At 51.0% G+C, this 20,644-nt stretch overlaps 1 protein-coding gene across 1 annotated transcript in view; it reads right to left on the bottom strand.

Annotated features, from left to right (window-relative positions):
- PCDH15 (protocadherin related 15) overlaps window positions 1-20,644 on the bottom strand; it is a 695,579-nt gene that overhangs the window by 46,805 nt on the left and 628,130 nt on the right. Inside the window, exon 28 of the mRNA XM_074999591.1 lies at window positions 625-801. Within this exon, the coding sequence (XP_074855692.1) occupies window positions 625-801 (177 nt within the window). The remainder of the gene's footprint in view (window positions 1-624; window positions 802-20,644) is intronic.

Here is a 20,644-nt window from a genome sequence, read left to right as displayed (position 1 = left end):
GTTTTTGAAGATATGGACTAACTTGGCTAGCCCTCTGAGACTTGGGTTAGATTAGTAGATTTATGCTCATCTTGTATTTGTAACATCAACCAGTACCGTCTTTTAAAGAAGGTGAATCAAACCTAGTGAGCGATGACACAAATTACTCATGGGGAAAGTTCTTTCCTAACCTCATTAGTGGATGGCTTCAGCCCTGATGCCTGAAGGTTTATAACCCCTATGAGCTTTGTAATCCTATGTAGACCCTTTCCTAGATTATGTATATTTTCATTACACATATAAATGTCTAGCCATGTAATATGTGGCAATTATCAACTGTAACAGGGTAATAATTTTCAGACACGATCAATCTAGTCTTGGAGTCTCCCTCTCACATAAAGAAAGGGAACTACAGGTTTCACTAGAGTAAAAAAGCTCCATGAGGATCCTTTCTATAAGAATCTCCTTCATGAATGTATTGAGGGTACAAGAGGTATGGAAAATGGCATATTTTCCCAGAAATCTGCAAGAGTCTTTCAAATAACCGGGGTGCAAAATCCAAGGCATGAAAGGAAAATAAAGCTGTCAGGCTGCAAAACAGGCATCACGAATAGATATCAAGGACCTATAATTTTAGATACTTACTTAAAAAGTTCATTTCTCATTATGGCTCTGTTGGTTTGAGGGTCAATTGCATAAATCATCAAGTCAGATTTGGAGTAATCCTCTTCCGAATAGCCATCTCCAAATCTGCGGGCACCAATGGACTCCACCACCACTGTCGCACCAGGAATCTGATCTTGAACATAGCGTTCCAAAATCCTGAAAATGACAGAGTCCAAAAGTTTTAGAGATTTATTCATTCTAACAAAGACAGAAAAAAAAACCTGACCTGTAATCTAACAGACAAAAACACTGGCTTTGTAGATTGCTGGCCCTAAGAACCCTTTACATAAAATCCCACTACCAATATAACTTCTAAAATGCTTGTTTGCTAGGAAAAACTCAGCAATATTCAAAGAGGTCATTGCACAGTGTGTCCTTAAGTCTAGCTCTTTGTATTTATGACATAGTTTGAGTTTTAAATGACTCATGGGAAATTGCAACGGTATTCTACAAATAAAACTGTCAAGCTTTTGTGGAATTATATGGTTTCAGAACTCTTTCATTCCACCTTTACACTTGAGGGTTAGTAAATTCTCTATCACACAAAAATAATATCCTCAACAATTTTCAGTGAAGAATACCATCTGGACATCAGGTATCAGTACACCTGCAACTCCTACAGGCATAAGCAAGCTTTACAGCAATAGGAGAGGTTAGAGTAATGATCTGACAGCTTTATTATCAGAAGATAAAAATTATATGTAAACAAATTGCAAAAGTTATACAAAGAGACAAAATGGGACAGAGAGGTTAAGTGATTTAGAGATAGCTAATTCTAAGGCACCAGGGGCATAACAACAATAAACTACAACAGATCTACTTCATTTTACTTCCAGAAAAAAAGCAATATATATTGGATGCATGTGTGTATGAAATATATAACGAAATATCAACTTGAATATCATTGTATAAATAAGGACAAAAAAAAAGAAAAACAAACAAAAGAAAAAGGGACTTGAGACCAAATAATGAATTTTCCTGCTCATTTTACTGTTTCTTGATAATGACTCCCTCACAAATTTTAATATGTAATACATTTCTTTTTGATGTGCATTACTGAAGGTAGGGTTTACTAAATTGCAAGGCAAGTTTTGCAAAAGTTCTTACGAAGAATGAAATTTCCTGATACAAAAAGTCCCAATGAGCAGTATTAATAACTGACTTCATTGATACTACTTGAATGAGTAAGAATTGCTGGATGTGAGCAAAGCTTTTAGAATCATGTACTCTTACAATATATTTTTGTGATGTTTTCTATAAAGAATTGCCTGCTTTGGGGAAATGCCTGAAATATTTTTGTTGCTCTTGAATATTCATGAAAAACCTTTGTATGAAAATTTGTAGTATTTCCCTTGAAACAAGAAAGAAACAGAATTCATATCCTGAACAAACATACCTAAAGTACCACTGTAGGACACAATAAAAGAAGAACCTTTCCAAGCAATTAAAATAAAATATGAAATATTAAAATATCACATATATGTGGTGTTGACATAATGAATATCATGTTATAGAAATGTATATGGATTTGTCTTAGCCCTAAAATAAGGATAGAAGAAGCATTAGAAAAGGTAAGATCAATATAGAAGGAAAGTATTCTGCTTCAACTTGGCTAGTATATGGTATGTATCTATCCTGGTACCCTTTAAGGTTGTTGACATGTTAAAGAATTGACAAGCAAAAAGTATCACTTTTCATATCAGTTTAGGTAGTCTGAATTGCATCCCTCCAGGAATCTGTACTGTGTATCTGACAGAGAAGGTATTTAAAGCAGTTAAAGTATAACTATCAATTTCAAATACTGCATATGTAGTGAACAGATATGATCATGAATCTAGGCAGAGAAGGGGAGAAGATCCTTCTGCTGGTGAGTATTAAATCTGGGTGAATGAATTTGCTTGAGTGTTTTTCTTTCTCCTTCAGGATATTTCAGTTACTGACCCAGTTGGAATTCTATGTGTGGGACAGTTTGAATGTTCATTCCCTTGATTATTCTTGATCATGTTTAATTATCTTCAATCAACTTTGTGATTACTCTCCCTTATGTGATTATGGAGAGAGTAGGCAACCAGGGAAGCTAGTACTCAGGGGACTGCAGACAGGGGAGTTTGTAGGAGGAAGTCATAATAAAATGACTATGGTTAGGAAGGACTGCATCATCTGTGTCAGCCTGTCCCCTCCACTTGTGATGTTACCAGACAGACAACTTAAGCATTGATGCCTGTACCCAGATCATGGTGTGGATATGAAAAGACTTTGGCCTGCATTTCCAACTCATAGAAAGCCAAGCTGTAGTTGGGGGAGGGATTCAGTGTGGAAAAGTGCCTGCTGTTGGAATCTCACAGGAAGAACTGTGAGAGCGATGGATGGAGGTGGCTAGGTGGAGGAGCATAAGTGTTCAAGAGGAATTCCTTGAGTCTATTAATATGGAGACATTCAAGGCTGAGGAAGTTATCCTGCTACAGAAGACAACCATTTCACCACTGGGTGAGGAGGAGATGGCTCTGTCACAGGGAGGACACTGGTAGCTCCACTCCAACTCCCAACTCTCATGCCATGATGCTAGAAAACTGTTATGCTAAGGCTGGAATATCTGCAAGCCTCCATTCCCAGGAGAACATGCAGGACAGTGGTGGGTGTAGAATCTCTTCTGAATAGTATGGAGACACCCATTTATCACCCTGACATGGCATTCCACACACTGGGGAGGGATTCATCCAACTCTCTGACAACTACCCCATGCTGCTTATCCATGTGGGCACTAATGATACTGTGAGGTATTACCTTCAGCAGATCAGAAGTGGCTAAAAGGCCTGGGAGTATGGGTGAAGGAGTTCAGAGTGCAAGTGGTAGTCTCTTCAGTCCTTCTAGTGAAGGGTAGGAGCACAGGCTGAGACTGGTGCATCTTGGAAGAGAATGCCAACATTGTGTTATCAGCAAGATTTTGGCTTCCTTGACCATGTGTTGCTCTTCTGGAAAGGACTACTAAGCACAGAGTGTCCACCTATCGAGTACAGGGAAGAGCATGTCTGGATATAAACTAGGAAAACTTTTAAGAAGGTATTTAAACTAGTATTAAGAGGCCAAGTTACCAAAGGCCTGGGCAAGTCAAAACTATGGTGACCTTGGAGAAGGGTCAAAATATGGGGAGCTCGTGGGTTGTAATAGCTGGGCTAAATGAGAGATACAACTGAGCTGGGGGTCAGAAATTAAATCAGTATTTTAGATGTCTGTATACTAATGACAGAAGTACGGAGAATAAACAGGAAGGACTTGAAATGCTAGTAAATACACACAACTATGACACAGTTGGCATCACAGAGACTTGATGGAACAATACACATGACTGGATTATTGGTATAGAAGAACACAATTTGCTTAGGCAGGACAGGAAGAGAAAAAAGGAGGACATGTTGCTGTATATGTTAAAATATATACTTGATCTGAAGTTCATATCGAAATAGAAGATAGACTTATTGAGCGTCTCCTGTAAAGGATAAAAGGGGTAAAACCCAAGAATGATGTCATGGTAGGGGTCACACAACTGTAAAGAAAAGGTGGATGAGGCTTTTTAGCAAGAACTAAAAAATCAGTCAAAACACAGGATTTGGTGGTGGCAGGAAGCTTCAACTACACAAACAATTGTTGCGAAAATAACTCAGCACAGATTATCCAACAAGTTCCTGAACTGTACTATTGACAATCTTTTATTTCAGAAGGTGGTGAAAACTAGTAGGAGGAGGGTGTTCTAGATTTGATTTTGACAAATACAGAGGAACTGATTCAGAATTTGAAAGTGGAAGACAACTAGAGTAAATGTGATTATGAAAATATAGAGTTTATGATTTTAAGGAATGGTAGAAGAAACAGCAAAATAAAGACAATGGATTTTAAGAAGACAGACTACAGCAAACTCCAAGAGCTGGCAGAGAAAATACATGGAAAGCAATTCTAAGAAGAAAAAGAAATGGAAGAAAGCTGGAAGTTTTTCAAAGAGATTGTATAAGGGAACAAGCACAAACTATTCCTCTGAATCGGAAAAATTGGAAGTTTGGCAGAAGACCCTCCGTGTCTTAACAAGGAGCTCTTCAATGACCTAAAAATCAAAAAAGAGTCCTAATAAAGTGGAAACTAGATCAAATTACTAAGGATGAATATAAATAAATAACAAAAAGTATGTAATAGCAAGATTACAAAGGCCAAGGCACAAAATGAGCTAAAATTAGCTGTGGACATAAAAGCTGCGTCTACACGTGCACGCTACTTCGAAGTAGCGGCACCAACTTCAACGTTAGGCGGCGAGACGTCGAAGTCGCTAACCTCATGAGGAGATAGGAATAGCGCCCTACTTCGACGTTCAACGTCGAAGTAGGGACCGTGTAGACGATCCGCATCCCGCAACGTCGAAATTGCTGGGTCCTCCATGGCGGCCATCAGCTGGGGGGTTGAGAGATGCTCTCTCTCCAGCCCCTGCGGGGCTCTATGGTCACCGTGGGCAGCAGCCCTTAGCCCAGGGCTTCTGGCTGCTTCTGCGGCAGCTGGGGATCTATGCTGCACGCACAGGGTCTGCAACCAGTTGTCAGCTCTGTGTATCTTTTGTTGTTTAGTGCAACTGTGTCTGGGAGGGGCCCTTTAAGGGAGCGGCTGGCTGTTGAGTCCGCCCTGTGACCCTGTCTGCAGCTGTGCCTGGCATCCCTATTTCGATGTGTGCTACTTTGACGTGTAGACGTTCCCTCGCTGCGCCTGTTTCGATGTTGGGCTGAGCAACGTCGAAGTTGAACATCGATGTTGCCAGCCCTGGAGGACGTGTAGACGTTATTCATCGAAATAGACTATTTCGATGTCGCAACATCGAAATAAGCTATTTCGATGTTGGCTGCACGTGTAGACGTAGCCAGAGGGTAACAAGAACATTTTCTATAAATATATTAGAAGCAAAGAGGAAGACCAAGGATGGGGTAGGGACTGTTACTTAATCAAAGGGGCAAAACAATAACAGAAAATGTGGAAGAGATGATTCATGACTTCTGTGTTTTAGTTTTCACCAAGAAGATTGGTAGCCATTGGACAGCTAACATGGTGAAAACCAGTGAGAACAGGGAGAGTCAGAAGCTAAAATAGAGAAAGAACAAGTTAAAATTACTTAGTCAAACTAGCTGCCCTTAAGAGACCAGGCCTGATGAAATACATCATACAATAGTCAAGGAGCTGACTGAGCAGATATCTGAGCTATTAGTTGTTATGTTTGAAAAATCAGGGAAGATGGCTGAAATTCCAGAAAACTGGAAAATGGCACATATAAGCCACGTCTACACATACTGGCTACTTCGAAGTAGCTGCGCCAACTTTGAAATAGCGCCCGCCACGTCTACCTGTGGCGGGCGCTATTTCGAAGTTGAAATTGACGTAAGGCGGCGAGACGTCGAAGTCGCTATCCCCATCAGGAGAGGGGAATAGGGCCCTACTTTGACGTTGAATGTTGAATGTCGAAGTAGGGCACGTGTAGCCGATCCATGTCCTGCGACATCAAAAGAGTGGGGTCCGTCATGGCGGCCATCAGCTGAGGGGTTGAGGGATGCTCTCTCCAGCCCCTGAGCTCTATGCTCGCTGCGTGCAGCGGCCCCTTAAAGCTCCCCGCACCCAGCATTCCCAGCCTGCACGCCTCCCTGCACCCCCAAGCCACCACCTCCGCTGCGATGGCTGCCCACCAGCCCCTGAAGCGCCCCCAGGGCACCCCCCCAAGGGGAGCCAGGGCTCCCAGCCTGGCAGCCAGCTTGGGAAAAGGCAGTGGGGCCCCTCCTGGATGGAGGCAGAGATCCGGGACCTGCTGGGGCTCTGGAGCGAGGAGGAGGTGCTCCAGGTAATGGGGAGCAAGAGGCGGAACGCGGATGCATTCACTCGCCTGGCCGAGGGCCTGGCTGCCCGGGGTTACCCTGCCCACACTCCTGATCACGTCAGGAGTAAGGTAAAGGAGCTGCGGCAGGGTTATGCCCGGGCCCGGGATGTGGCCAGCCGATCTGGGGCCGCCCCCACCACTTGCCACTTTTACAGGGAGCTCAGGTCCATCCTGGGTCCCCGGTACACCTCCTCCCCGCCGGCCACTCTTTACACCTCGGCTGACGAGACCCAGCTGGCCCTGGAGGCGGAGTGCACCCCGGAGGCAAGCCCCGCACCCCAGGGCCCCCCCCAGGAGCCCACCCCTGGGACACCAGAGGAGGAGGAGGAGGGGGAATCCTCCTCCAGTGACAGGGGGCTCCACATCACCATGCCATCCTGGAGCTCCAGCAGGGCGTCCGCCCAGAGGGTGTCCCCCAACCGTGAGAGTGGACTATCAGGTATGTACCCCCCTGGTGCACACCCCCAGGATTAAGGGGCGGGGACAAGAGACATGACCAGGGCCCTCCACAGCTGCGTCTACACGTGCACGCTACTTCGAAGTAGCGGCATCAACTTCGAAATAGCGCCCGTCACGTCTACACGCGTCGGGCGCTATTTCGAAGTTAACTTCGACGTTAGACGGCGAGACGTCGAAGTCGCTAACCTCATGAGGAGATAGGAATAGCGCCCTACTTCGACATTCAACGTCGAAGTAGGGACCGTGTAGACGATCCGCGTCCCGCAACGTCGAAATTGCTGGGTCCTCCATGGCGGCCATCAGCTGGGGGGTTGAGAGATGCTCTCTCTCCAGCCCCTGCGGGGCTCTATGGTCACCGTGGGCAGCAGCCCTTAGCCCAGGGCTTCTGGCTGCTGCTGCGGCAGCTGGGCATCTATGCTGCAGGCACAGGGTCTGCAACCAGTTGTCAGCTCTTTGTATCTTGTGTTGTTTAGTGCAACTGTGTCTGGGAGGGGCCCTTTAAGGGAGCGGCTTGCTGTTGAGTCCGCCCTGTGACCCTGTCTGCAGCTGTGCCTGGCATCCCTATTTCGATGTGTGCTACTTTGACGTGTAGACGTTCCCTTGCTGCGCCTATTTCGATGTTGGGCTGAGCAACGTCGAAGTTGAACATCGACGTTGCTGGCCCTGGAGGACGTGTAGACGTTATTCATCGAAATAGACTATTTCGATGTCGCAACATCGAAATAAGCTATTTCGATGTTGGCTGCACGTGTAGACGTAGCCCACATGCCCAGATGACCATGGCCCCAAGGACAGCAGTGGCATGTCCCTCAGAAGAGTGCAACAGCCCCTGCCCCCCAGCAGGACAGCGCCATGCCCCATCCCTGGGGATGGGGGGAGCAGAACCTAGGGACCCCCGTGGGGAGGGGGTGGGACACCCATCATCATCATCAGCATCTCCCAGGGACGGGGATGGGGAACCAGCAGCAGAGGGGTGGGGGGACAAGGGCCACAGCTCAGGGCCCACACTAACGGCTGTCTCCACTCTTCTTCCCCCCCGTGTTCTGCAGCTGCACCATTGGAGGGCCCGGAGAGCGCCGGCGAGGTCTCCGTGGTCCAGGAGAGCCCACCGGGGCCATCGCTGCAGGCCAGCCCCTCGGCAGAGCACCGACCAGCCCCAGGACAGGGCCAATGGCGGAGCCACCACCCAAGGATGGCCACGGACCCCCAGCTGCTCACGACCCTCCGGCGTCAGCTGGAGGTGTCGGAGCAGTGCCTGTGGGTGGAGGAGCGGCGGCTGGAGCTCCAGGAACGAGCGCTGGCATGGCACCAGGAGGCATGGGGGGCCTTCATGTGCACATTCGGGGGCATAGCGGAATACCTGGCACCCCATGCCGTGCCGCCCACCGCTCTGCCTGCCCTGCCCACCGCTCCATCCGCCACTCCGACCACCGTCCCACCGCCGTCAGCCACCCTGGGGCCTTCCGCCGAGGGGGACCTGGGGCCTGCTGACATCCGCCGGCCAAACCTGCCGGTTCACCCGGCCCCCACCCAGCCTCGGCCAGGGTTCAGGCCGAGGTGAGGGTCGCGCCGGCCAACCCCGGGTGCCGGACAGTAGAGGGGTGCGGGGCCCAGGACGTGGCCCCCCCTCCCCCTTTGTACATATCCCCCATCATATTTTTGTGTATATAGTTTTTGTTACACCCCTGTTCTTTCATATGGTACCTGCCCCCCATGTAAATAGTTCCCCCCTTTTGTTCTGCTCTCTCTCTATATATTTGAAGTATTAATAATAAGAGAAATCACCGGTTTTTGGTTTCAAAAACAACAGGTCCATTTTTATTTGCAAGAAAAGTGGGGGGGGGGTGCTCTTGGGTGCTCTGTGGTGTGGGCGTGGGGGCAGGGAGTGTTGTGGAGGATGGGGGGGTGCAGTGGGGGGCCTGCCAGTGTTCACCCCGCGGCCTGGTCGAAATGGGCCAGCAGGGCCTCCCGGACCCAGATCCCCTCGGGGTCCACCTGGCGACTGGGGGCAGCGGGTGGCTGCACGTCAGCCCTGCCAGCCTCCACAGCCCAGCCCTGGAAGAATGCCTCCCCCTTGCTCTCGACCAGGTTGTGGAGTGCGCTGTACGCGCCCACAACCTGGGGGATGTTGGTGGGCCTGCATCAAGGCGGGTGAGGAGACACCTCCAGAGCCCTTTGAGGCGGCCAAAAGTGTGCTCAACCACCTGGCGCGCATGATTCAAGCACATGTTGAAGCACTCCTGGCTGGCTGAGAGATGGCCCGTGTAAGGGTGCAGGAGCCAGGGCCGGAGGGGGTACGCCATGTCTGCGACGATGCAGAGGGGCATGGTGGTGTCCCCCACAGGGATCTCCTGCTGGGGGATGTAGGTCCCTGCCTCCAGCCGGCGGCACAGGCCTGAATTCCTGAACACCCGGGCATTGTGGGTGCTGCCAGGCCACCCAACATAAATGTCCAGGAAGCGGTCCTGGCTGTCCGCCAAGGCCTAGAGGACCACAGAATGGTAGCCCTTCCTGTTCAGGAAGCATCCTCTGCTGTGCTCCGGAGCACGGATGGGGATATGGGTCCCATCCAGAGCCCCGAAGCAATTTGGGAAGCCAGGCTGGCAAACCCCGTGATGGCGGCATCTGGGTCCCCAAGCCGCATGAGCCTGTGGAGGAGCAGGGCATTGATGGCGCAGACAACCTGCAGGGGAAGGACATGGGAGAGCACCAGTGAGGGGTATGAAGGGTGTGTCTGGCCCTCCACCCCAGGGCTCCATCCCCCAAGGGCTGCCCTCCCCCCCAAGCCCCCCCCCGGGTCCTCTTACCTCCATGAGGACAGCCCCGACGGTGGCCTTGCCCACGCCAAACTGCTGCCCCATGGATCTGTAGCTGTCTGGAGTGGCCAGCTTCCAGACAGCGATGCCAACCCGTTTCTCGACCGCATGGAGGTGTCCTGGTGCCTCAGTGAGGGGGTGAGCCACTGGCAGAGCTCCAGGAATGTCTGCCGGCTCATGCAAAAGTTCTGGAGCCAGCACTTGTTGTCCTACTCGCCAAGCACCAGCCACTCCCACCAGTCAGTGCTCGTGGGGTAGCTCCACAACCGGCGGCATGTGCGGCGAGGGGGGGCAGGTCGGAGGGCAGCAAGGTCTGGGGCTGCTTCCTCCTCCCCTGGGGGCAGCTCCTCTTCTGCAAACAAAAGGTGGTCAGCTGCCTCCTGCATAGCATTGAGCAGGGCAAGCACTGCTCCTGCAGGGGCGGCTGTGTGGGCCTCTGGCTGCTGCTTCTGCTGCTGCTGCTGCTCCTGCTGCTGCTGGGGGTCCATACTGCTTCGACGGGTGTGCGTGCCTGTGGATCTGCAGACCGCGTGCTGTGCAGGCTGAGTGTGTCTGGGAGGGGCCCTTTAAGGGAGTGGCTAGCTGTTGCCCCGGAAGTGCTAGTCCGCCCTGTGACCCTGTCTGCAGCTGTTCCTGGCACCCTTATTTCAACGTTGGACACTTTGGCGTGTAGATGTTCCCCTGCAGTGCCTACCTCAATGTGGTACTGCCCAACGTTGACGTTGAACATCGACGGCACCAGCCCTGGAGGATGTGTAGACGCTATTCATCAAAATAGCTTATTTCGATTTCGCTACATCGAAATAAGCTATTTCAATGTAGCATACACGTGTAGACATAGCTATAGTGTCACTCTATAAAAAGGGAAATAAGGACAACCCAGGAAATTATAAATCAGTCAGCTTAACTTCTGTACCAGCAGCAAATAATTAAGGAATCAATTTTCAAACATCTAGGTGATAACAATGAGATAAGTAACAGTCAGAATGTATTTGTCAAGAACAAATCACGTCAAACCAACCTGTTAGCTCTACGTCTACACGTGAAGCCTACATCGAAATAGTCTATTTCGATGAATAACATCTACACGTCCTCCAGGGCTGGCAACGTCGATGTTCAACTTCGACGTTATGCAGCACAACATCAAAATAGGCGCTGCGAGGGAACGTCTACACGCCAAAGTCGCACACATCGAAATAGGGATGCCAGGCACAGCTGCAGACAGGGTCACAGGGCAGACTAGCGCTTCCGGGGCAACAGCTAGCCGCTCCCTTAAAGGGCCCCTCCCAGACACACTCAGCCTGCACAGCACGCGGTCTGAGGAGCCATAGGCACACAGACCCCGGGCGACGCAGGAATGTACCCCCAGCAGCAGCAGCAGCAGCAGCAGCAGCAGCAGCAGCCGCCAGAGGTCCACCCAGCCCTCCTGGCAGGAGCAGGGCTTGCCCTGATCCATACCATGTGGGAGGCACCTGAGCACCTTGCTACACCGGAGGAGGAGCTGCCCCCAGGGCAGCAGAGCTCAACCCCCAACCCTGCAGCACCCCGCCCCCCCGCCGCCTCACACGCCGGCGGCTGTGGAGCTACCCCACCAGCACCAACTGGTGGGAGCGGCTGGTGCTTGAGGAGTGGGACGACGACCGCTGGCTCAGGAACTTCAGGATGAGCCGGTAGACATTTATGGAGCTGTGCCAGTGGCTCACCCCCACACTCAGGCACCAGGACACTGCCATGCAGCGTGCCCTCCCTGTGGAGAAACGGGTTGGCATCGCTGTCTGGAAGCTGGCCACTCCAGACAGCTACTGATCCGTGGGACAGCAGTTTGGTGTCGGCAAGGCCACCGTCGGGGCTGTCCTCATGGAGGTAAGAGAACCCACGGGGGGAGGGCAGGGCAGGGGAGGGGGGCCCGGGCAGAGGAGTGCAGGGGAGGGGAGGGCAGGGCAGGGCAGGGCAGAGGAGGGCAGGGGAGGGCAGGGCAGGGCAGAGGAGGGGAGGGGAGGGCAGGGGAGGGCCACGCACACCCTGCTCACCCCTCATTGGTGCTCTCCCATGTGCTTTCCCTGCAGGTTGTGCGTGCCATCAATGACATGCTCCTGCACAGGCTCGTGAGGCTGGGGGACCCAGATGCCACCATCGCGGCCTTTGCCACCCTGGGCTTCCCCCATTGCTTCGGGGCTCTGGATGGGACTCACATCCCCATCCGCGCCCCGCATCACAGTGGAGGATGCTACATCAATCGCAAGGGCTACCATTCTGTGGTCCTCCAGGCCTTGGTGGACAGCCGGGGCTGTTTCCAGGACATTTATGTGGGCTGGCCTGGCAGCACCCACGACGCCCGGGTTTTCCGGAACTCAGGCCTGTGCCGCCGGCTGGAGGCGGGGACCTACATCCCCCAGCGGGAGATCCCTCTGGGGGACACCACCATGCCCCTCTGCATCATCGCAGATGCGGCATACCCCCTCCGGCCGTGGCTCATGCACCCGTACACGGGCCATCTCTCCGCTAGCCAGGAGCGCTTCAACCAGCGCCTGAACCACACGCGCCAGGTGGTGGAGTGCTCATTTGGCCGCCTGAAAGGACGCTGGAGATGTCTCCTGACCCGCCTGGATGCGGGCCCCAACAACATCCCCCTGATTGTGGGTGCCTGCTGCGCCCTGCACAATTTGGTGGAGAGCAAGGGGGAGGCCTTTTTCCACGGCTGGGCTGTGAAGGCCGTCAGGGCCGACGTGCAGCCACCCGCTGCCCCCAGTCGGCAGGTGGACCCCGAAGGGACCTGGGTGCGGGAGGCCCTGCGGGCCCACTTCGATGATGAGGCCGCGGGTTGAACTCTGCCTGGTCCCCCACTGCCCACCCCTTCCTCCACAACACTCCCTGCCCCAATGCCCACACCATGGAGCACCCAACCGCACCCCCCGCCACTTTTCCTGGACAAATGACAGCACACACTTGTGGCTGAACTTAAACTGCTTTTTCTTTTAGAACTTTTTTTTTTTAACTATAAATAAAACAAGAACAAACTATATACAACATGTGTGGAACAAAACTAATGTGTACAAATAAAACAATAGTAATAAAAAAGTTTGTTCACTAATAAAAAGAAAACCAGGGATGATTTGCCCCTATTTACATGGGGGGGACGGGGCAAACGGAGGGCACAAATTAATAAGTCACAACTATATACGGGGGGGGCCACGTCCCAGGCCCCTCGTCCCTAAAGTCTGGCACTGGGCGTGGGCGGCCGGGAGCCCCGCCGTGGCCGCAGCCCTGGCTGGGGCTGGCTGGGGGCGAGGCAGACCAGAAGATATGCCCGGTGAGTCTCAGCTGGCTCCAGGGGTCCCTCGGCGCTCTGGCCCTCGGTGGTGGGTGGCGGGCCGATGGCGGACGGGACGGCGACATGCAGAGCAGCTGGTGGTGCGGTGGGTGGAGCAGGCAGGGCGGGCGCTGCGGCGGCCGGTGAGGCATGGGGGGCCAGGTAGTCCACCAGGCGGTTGAAAGTGTCCATGTAGGTCCCCCATGCCTCTTGGCGCCAGGCCAGCGCCCGCTCCTGCAGTTCGAGGCAGCATTGCTCCACCCGCAGGCGCTGCTCCGCCACCTCCAGCTGCCGACAGTGGATGGCCAGCAGCTGGGGGTCTGTCGCCGTCGACTGGTGGTGGCGCGGGGTCCGCTGTCTAGCCCGCCGTGGGGCCGGTCGGTCCTCGGCCGAGGGGCTTGCCTGGAGTGATGGCCCCGGAGGGGTCTCCGGGACCACTGATGCCTCGCCGGCGCTTTCTTCTGGCCCTTCTGATGGTGCAGCTGCGGGACACAGGAGAGGAGGGGGGGAAGAAGAATGGAGACAGGCATTAGTGTGGGCCCCGAGCCGTGGCCTTTGTCCCTCCAGCCCTGTGCTGCAGGTTCCCCATCCCCGTCCCCGGGAGATGCTGCTGTGATGGATGGGGTTCAGGGGTCCCCCTGAACTGCACCCCGTCCCCTTGTGGGAGCGACTCTCACTGCACTCCGCAGGGTCTGACAGGAAAGGTTTCTTAGGCCACAGATGCCCAGTTTCTCCCAGGAGTGACAGCACCAGCTGTCAGAAGAGACAGTCCTTCCAACCCGTCGTGGGGAGAAGACCCCAAGGGGTGCCCCTCTGGGATGCAGCTTTCCCCCTCCTCAGGCTGGCTGCCTTCCAGTTCTCCCTTCCCCTAGCCTCTACCTGCGGCCCCCGCCCTCCCTGCCCCATTTCAAAGCCAGCTCGGCTCCTCCCTCCTCTTTGTTCAGGGCAGAGGTGTCACCTGCCAGCTGTAGCCCCACGATCATCCTTTGCCCCTGGGAGCTATTCGGCTCTTGTTGCTCATATCTAGCCTGAGTCTCCCTTTTGCACTGCCCCCACTCCATCACATGCTGCTGTTGCTGCTGCTGCTGCTGCTGCTGCTGCGGGGTGTCCCACCCCCTCCTCCCGGGGGCCCCTCGAGGTTCCGCTCCCCCCTGCCCCGGGGATGGGGCATGGCACTATTGTGCGGGGTTGGGGGGGGGCAGGGGCTGATGCACTGCTGTGAGGGACATGGCCCTGCTGTCCTTGGGGCCATGGCCATGTGAGCATGTCGGGGGCCCTGGACACATATCTATTACCCCCACCCCTCAAGCCCAGGGGTGTACACCAGAGGGGGGTACATACCTGTCGGTCCACTCCCACGGTCCGGAGATCCCCGGGGGGCGGAGGCCCGGCTGCTGCTCCGGGATGGCAGGAGGAGGATCTGCAGCCCGGATTCTGTGGAGGAGGAGCCCCCCTCCTCCTCCTCCTCCTGCCGCGATGGCCCGGGGGTGGGCTCCGGGGGGGGCCCCCGGGGTGCGGGGCTTACTTCTGGGGCGGACTCCGGCTGAAGGGCCTGCTGGGGCTCGTTGGCCGAAGTATCAAGGGTGGCCGGAGGGGAGGAGGTGTGCCGGGGGCCCAGGATGTCCCTGAGTTCCCTGTAAAAGGGGCAAGTGACGGGGGCGGCCCCAGATTGGCCGGCCGCATCCCGGGCCTGGGCATAACCCTGCCGCAGCTCCTTCACCTTACTTCTGATGTGATCAGGAGTGCGGGCAGGGTGACCCCAGGCAGCCAGGCCGTTGGCCAGCTGAGCGAATGCATCCGCGTTCCGCCTCTTGCTCCACATTACCTGGAGCACCTCCTCCTCGCTCCAGAGCCCCAGCAGGTCCCGCAGCTCGGCCTCCGTCCAGGAGGGGCCCCGCTGCCGCTTGCCAGCCTGGCTGCCCTTCTGGCTGGGCTGGCTGCCCTGGCTCCCCTTGGGGGGGGTCCCCTGGGGGCCCTGGGGGGGCTGCCGGGTGGCCATTGAGGGTCCTGTGGCTGCTGAGGGACGTGCAGGCTGGCCGTGTGTCTGAGCTGCTGCCTGCACGTTCCCTCAGCTTCCTGCACAGGAAGGGAGGGGGAGGGGACCTTTAAGGGGCTGCTCCATGCGGCCACCATTGAGCTGAGGGGCTGGAGAGAGCATCTCTCAACCCCTCAGCTGATGGCCGCCATGGAGGACCCCGCAATTTCGAAGTTGCAGGACGCGCAATGACTACACGGTCCCTACTTCGACGTTGAACATCGAAGTAGGGCGCTATCCCCATCTCCTGATGAGGATAGCGACTTCGATGTCTCGCCGCCTAACGTTGAAGTTAACTTCGAAATAGCGCCCGACGCGTGTAGCCGTGACGAGCGCTATTTCGAAATTAGTGCCGCTACTTCGAAGTAGCGTGCACGTGTAGACACGGCTCATGATACTTAATAAGCCTTGTGGATAAGAGGGAAGCAGTTGATGTGACATATCTAAACATTACTGAGTCATTTGACTTAGTCTCACACAAACTTAACATTAACAATTTATGAAATACAAGCTAGACGGAGCTACTATAAGGTGCATGCATAATTGGTTGGATAAACATTCTCAGCGTGTACTTATCAATGGGTCACAGCCAAGGTGGAAGGATGTAGTGAGTGGAGTTCTGGAGGAATCAGTTCTAGGTCAGGTTATGATCAATATTTTCATCAGTGATTTAGATAATGGCATAGACAGGACACTTTGTGGACAATACCAAATGTGGAAGGGTTGTGAGTGTTTTGGAGGAAAGGATTAAAATTAAAAATGATCTGAGGTAAACAGATGAAACTCAGTAAGTACAAAAGCAAATACTCCACTTAGAAACAATCAGTTGCACATATACAAAATCATAGAATCATAGAATTGTAGAATTCTAGGGCTGGAAGGGACTTCAGGAGATCATCTAATCCAGCCTTCTGCCTAAAGCAGAATCAACTGCTTTAACCCTTTCTGGTGATACCACACGAGAACTGTGTTCCTAATGAATTTTAGAGGAGATCTACAAAATGAACAGGGCTCAGCATCTACAAGCAATCTATAAGCAATTTATATGCATTAATTAGGGAAAAATACATTTGGACAATGAGTGACTAAATCATTCACTTGAAAATATATAAAGGTGCACAACAAGAGTGCCTAGAATTAAAGAAGTGGAAAAGTTTTGCCAAACAAATCTGCTAAATTAGTACCAGAATTGGCGCAGTGCATTTTGGGCTGATAAAACCTATTTCAAGATATAAATTTTTCTTGGTTCAAGTAACTGGAAAACCTGCTCCTGTTTTTCCCTGATAAATAATTTCGACATTCATTCAGTAAAGAAAAATAATGCTCAAAGAGCAATACTGCTAAATCACAATTTTAAAAGATGATTGAATTCTGTTAATTTCCATGACTCCTTCTTCCTTCTGTTGAGGAAAATGCCAAGATACTTGGAGCTATAGGGCTGTTGTAAGTTACTGAAAAGCAAAGTCCTGCAAGATTTGGTTTCCAATCCAGCCTCATGTGTGTGCTCTGAGTTCCATGCTGCCAAATACGGCCAGACACAACACAGAGTACTGCTCCAAAATCAATCAAACACAGCAAGCACAGAATGGAAGCTTCTTTCTTTTAATACTTTCAACTGACTGACCCCAAATAAATAAGCACTCATGGACTATGGAAGTCTTAGACCTACTTTGTTCATACCTATGACATACTACTTGGTAGCTGGAGCTGCAACCCTGCCACACACACCTAATTAATATTCCTTAAAGGCACTTTTGGACAGGTTAAATTTACACTACTGAAAGTGTAAAATCCCCAAGTAACTATGAAAACATTCAGGAATACAAATGACTAAAAGAAACCTAAATTTTCCTTACAAACATTGTTCAAAGAGTCAGATATCCTATGGAGATGGCAAGATTACCTCCACTGAGTTTATCATATTTTTTTGCCTTACTGTTTTTCTTTCTCAAATGAACATAAGAACGAATCACAGAACCATAGAATCATAGGGCTGGAAGGGACCTTAGGAGGTCATCTAATCCAGCCCCTTGCCTAAAGCAGGATCATCTCAGACAGGACTTTGTAATGTCAGGGCTTAAAAACCTCTAGGGCTGGAGATACCCCCACCTCTCTAGGTAAGACATTCCAGTACATCGTCACCCTCCTGGTGAAATCCCAGCCTGGGCTGTAAGTCTAAGACAGACAAGTACCCAGAAGCCACCTGCTACAAGACAGGCCTTGAAAGGAAAACAAGAGAACACCACTGGCTATCACATACAGCCTCCAGTTAAAGCATCTCCAACGCATCATCAGTGATCTGCAATCCATCCTGGACAATGATCCTTCACTCTCACAGACCTTGGGAGGCAGGCCAGTCCTTACCTACAGACAGACTGCCAACCTTAAACAAATTCTCACCATCAACTATAGACCACAACACAGTAACTTTAAACCTGGAACCAATCCCTGCAACAAACATCGCTGCCAACTCTACTCACATATCTAGACCAGCGATATCATCACAGGACTAACATCAACCATACTATCAGGGGCTCTTTTACCTGCACATCTACCAATATAATATATGCCATCATGTGCCAGCAATGTCCCACTGCAATTTACATTGTCCAAATTGGACCGTCTCTATGTAAAAGAATAAATGGACATAAATCAGACATCAGGAACAGTAACATACAAAAACCTGTAGGAGAACACTTCATTCTCCCTGGACAATCAGTAACAGATTTAAAAGTAGCAGTCCTACAACAAAAAAATTGCAAAAATAAAACAGAGAGAGAAATCTCAGAGCTGCAATTCATCTGCAAATTTGACTCCATCAACCAAGGATTAAACAGAGACTGGGAGTGGCTGGCCCCTTACAAAAGCAGCTTCTCTGCTCTGGATGTTTACACCTCCACATTAGAATCTGACAATGGGCCACATCCCCCCGACTGATCTGACTTGTTTTCTCATATCTTGATGTGTAACACTGATAATGGGCCATTCCACCCTGCCTGAATAGACCTTGTCAGCTGTGGCCCTCCCTTTTACTGGGACCTCCCTCTTTAAATACACCTCTGAACCCCCCACCCATGCATCTGATGAAGAAGGTCTTTGCCCACGAAAGCTTGTGCTCTGAAATATCTGTTAGTCTGTAAGATGCCACAGGACTTCTTTAGTTCTCAAAGATACAGACTAACATGGTTACCTCTCTGATACATCTCACAACAAGCCATCATAAAGTAGTCTGGAGTTATTGAATGACACAGCACTGCTGCTCATGGCCCAGGGTCACTGCTGCACTCAGGCAGCATTTGCTTCCAATCAAGTGCAATAATGTGGAGGCAACTGATCTCGTGGATGGGAAGCCCTCTGGGGAAGGAAAAGGAGTGGAACTTGTTAACCCCTACTACAGCAGGCAGTGTCTGCTAATCACACACACATCCCATGGAACCCCTCCTGTAGGCAGGAATAGAAGTTCTCTCTTTGCAGGACACTGCGAGTGCCAGACCCAGCACTCGCAGGACACAGACAGACATCGAGTTGCCCCATTCCCCTCTCTGGCCTGCAGCTTCTGGTTTGGCTGGTACCCTCCTTTGCCTGCCTGTTCCTGGGCCATGGGTGTTGTGGTGCCCCCCAGAATATTTATGTCCCTGCTGGCAAATGCCTGCTGCCTAGGCAATATACAGCCTTGCCTAAAGATCACTGCCCCAGTCTCAATTGACGCCTGTAGTTAGGCCTGTGGTGTCAGCTTGGGGATCACGGCCGGACATCATACACAGTGTCACCTGTCTGCCATTGTAAACTTTCTTTACAGATGGGCCAGCTGCAACCTTGGCACATCCCCCACCTCACATTCCATTTACCCAATTGTGAGGGATCCACAGGTGGAAGCACACCAGGGAAGACCCGATGTGAAAGCAGATGGCCTGCCCTTAGTCCCTCTTCCAGGGACTTGAAAAGTACTGGGAGAGGCCACTGAGCAGAATCAGAAGATGGCTGCCTAAGCCAAGCTGGTGCACCAGAAGAAACAAAGTGCTCCTCCTATACTTTGGAGATGGAGCTCTCCCATCCTCTGGCTTCCCTCTAACCTCCTCAGAACTTGGGGCAACAAGATCCCCAGGGCAGCCCAACATCCTAGGGACAGGTGCCACTCTCAACCCCATCCCTGCATGGCCTCCCCCATTCCAGGTTCTGTTCACGTTCCTTCCCCTGTTGTATGTTCCTCTCCTCCTCAATAAAGAGTCCTGTTTTTCCACATGTGATGGCCTATTATTTGCTCTGAAGGGTAGGGTGGGCATGGAGTAGAAGGGGTGGGGGTAATAGGTACACACAGAGAAACAGGAGCCCATTGTGGAGCACCATGGTGGAGAGTCTCAGAACTGGCCTTTCATGAAACCCTCCCTCACAGCCTTCCTGATGAGCACATCCCCTTGATGGCACTGGTATCCAGCCAGATGTTCAGCCTCAGCCCCCTTCCCTGATAGAAATGCCTCCCCCTTGCTTTCACACATATTGTGAAGCAGCTCCTACAATGCCAAGAAAATTTTTGGCTAGCTAGTGAAGTCACCTTTCTGGCTGCTTCAGCCACCTTTCACAAGTCAAAGGAGACGGATTTGGGGCTAGGTTCTAGTCTTAGGATATCAGACCATTTTTTGTAATCTGATTTTACAGGGAAGCAGGCTGTTAGAGGAAAGTATAATGGTATAAACTGGCTAAATTAATTACTTATATCAAATGTCAATAACATACAAACTTGAGTTGCTTATCTAAAGGAGGTATTACCCCTCTCAAAACAATTGTTCTATGTAGATTTTTGTTATCTCACATAAAATAATGTAGTTAGGCACAAAAGGTTGCACTGACTCAATTTACTATCCATATTTATAAATATTTTATAGAGATTTTGTTAACTGACAGAATATATTTTATTTAAGGGTACCCCAATCATTCCAAAACAGTTTTGACACATTTAGATAAGTCAGCCTTCCGTGTATCTCACTGAAGTTACTTTACTTTTTCTATTGCTTCTGTGAGCTTTTGCTTTCTAGGAGGCCCACTTTCATGTTGCCTTTGCAAGTTTTCTATTACAACATCTTATTTATGCAGTCAAGGAAGAAGCATTAGGTTGTATTCATCCAAAGAGCAATCTTCATACATCTACTTCAGCCAAATGGGACTATCCTAGATCTCAGCAGGAAAATCTTCTTTTACTGCTATCGTAAGCCATTTAAAAATGTAGCTCAAGCAGTTTAAAACTCTATCCGAAAAGGGACAACAGGACTATATTGTATAATGCTATTTTTCCCCACAACGAACTAAGGATAAAACACATTCACATAATGATTCCCTCTATTATTTTTAGATCTTGGACCAGGTAGTGGAAGGCAAACTGTGGGTAGACTGTTACTGTCCAGGTAGGAGATACTTATGAAAGTTAAGAAAGACAAAGGCATTCTGGAACACAGGATGCAAGGACAACAGAAAGCACTGCTTAAAAT

This window comes from Carettochelys insculpta, chromosome 7 (assembly GCF_033958435.1).
Source record: "Carettochelys insculpta isolate YL-2023 chromosome 7, ASM3395843v1, whole genome shotgun sequence".
Taxonomy (NCBI): domain Eukaryota; kingdom Metazoa; phylum Chordata; order Testudines; family Carettochelyidae; genus Carettochelys; species Carettochelys insculpta.
The sequence above is the reverse complement of the archived record's forward strand: the minus strand, read 5'-3'. Positions and strand labels throughout refer to the sequence as shown.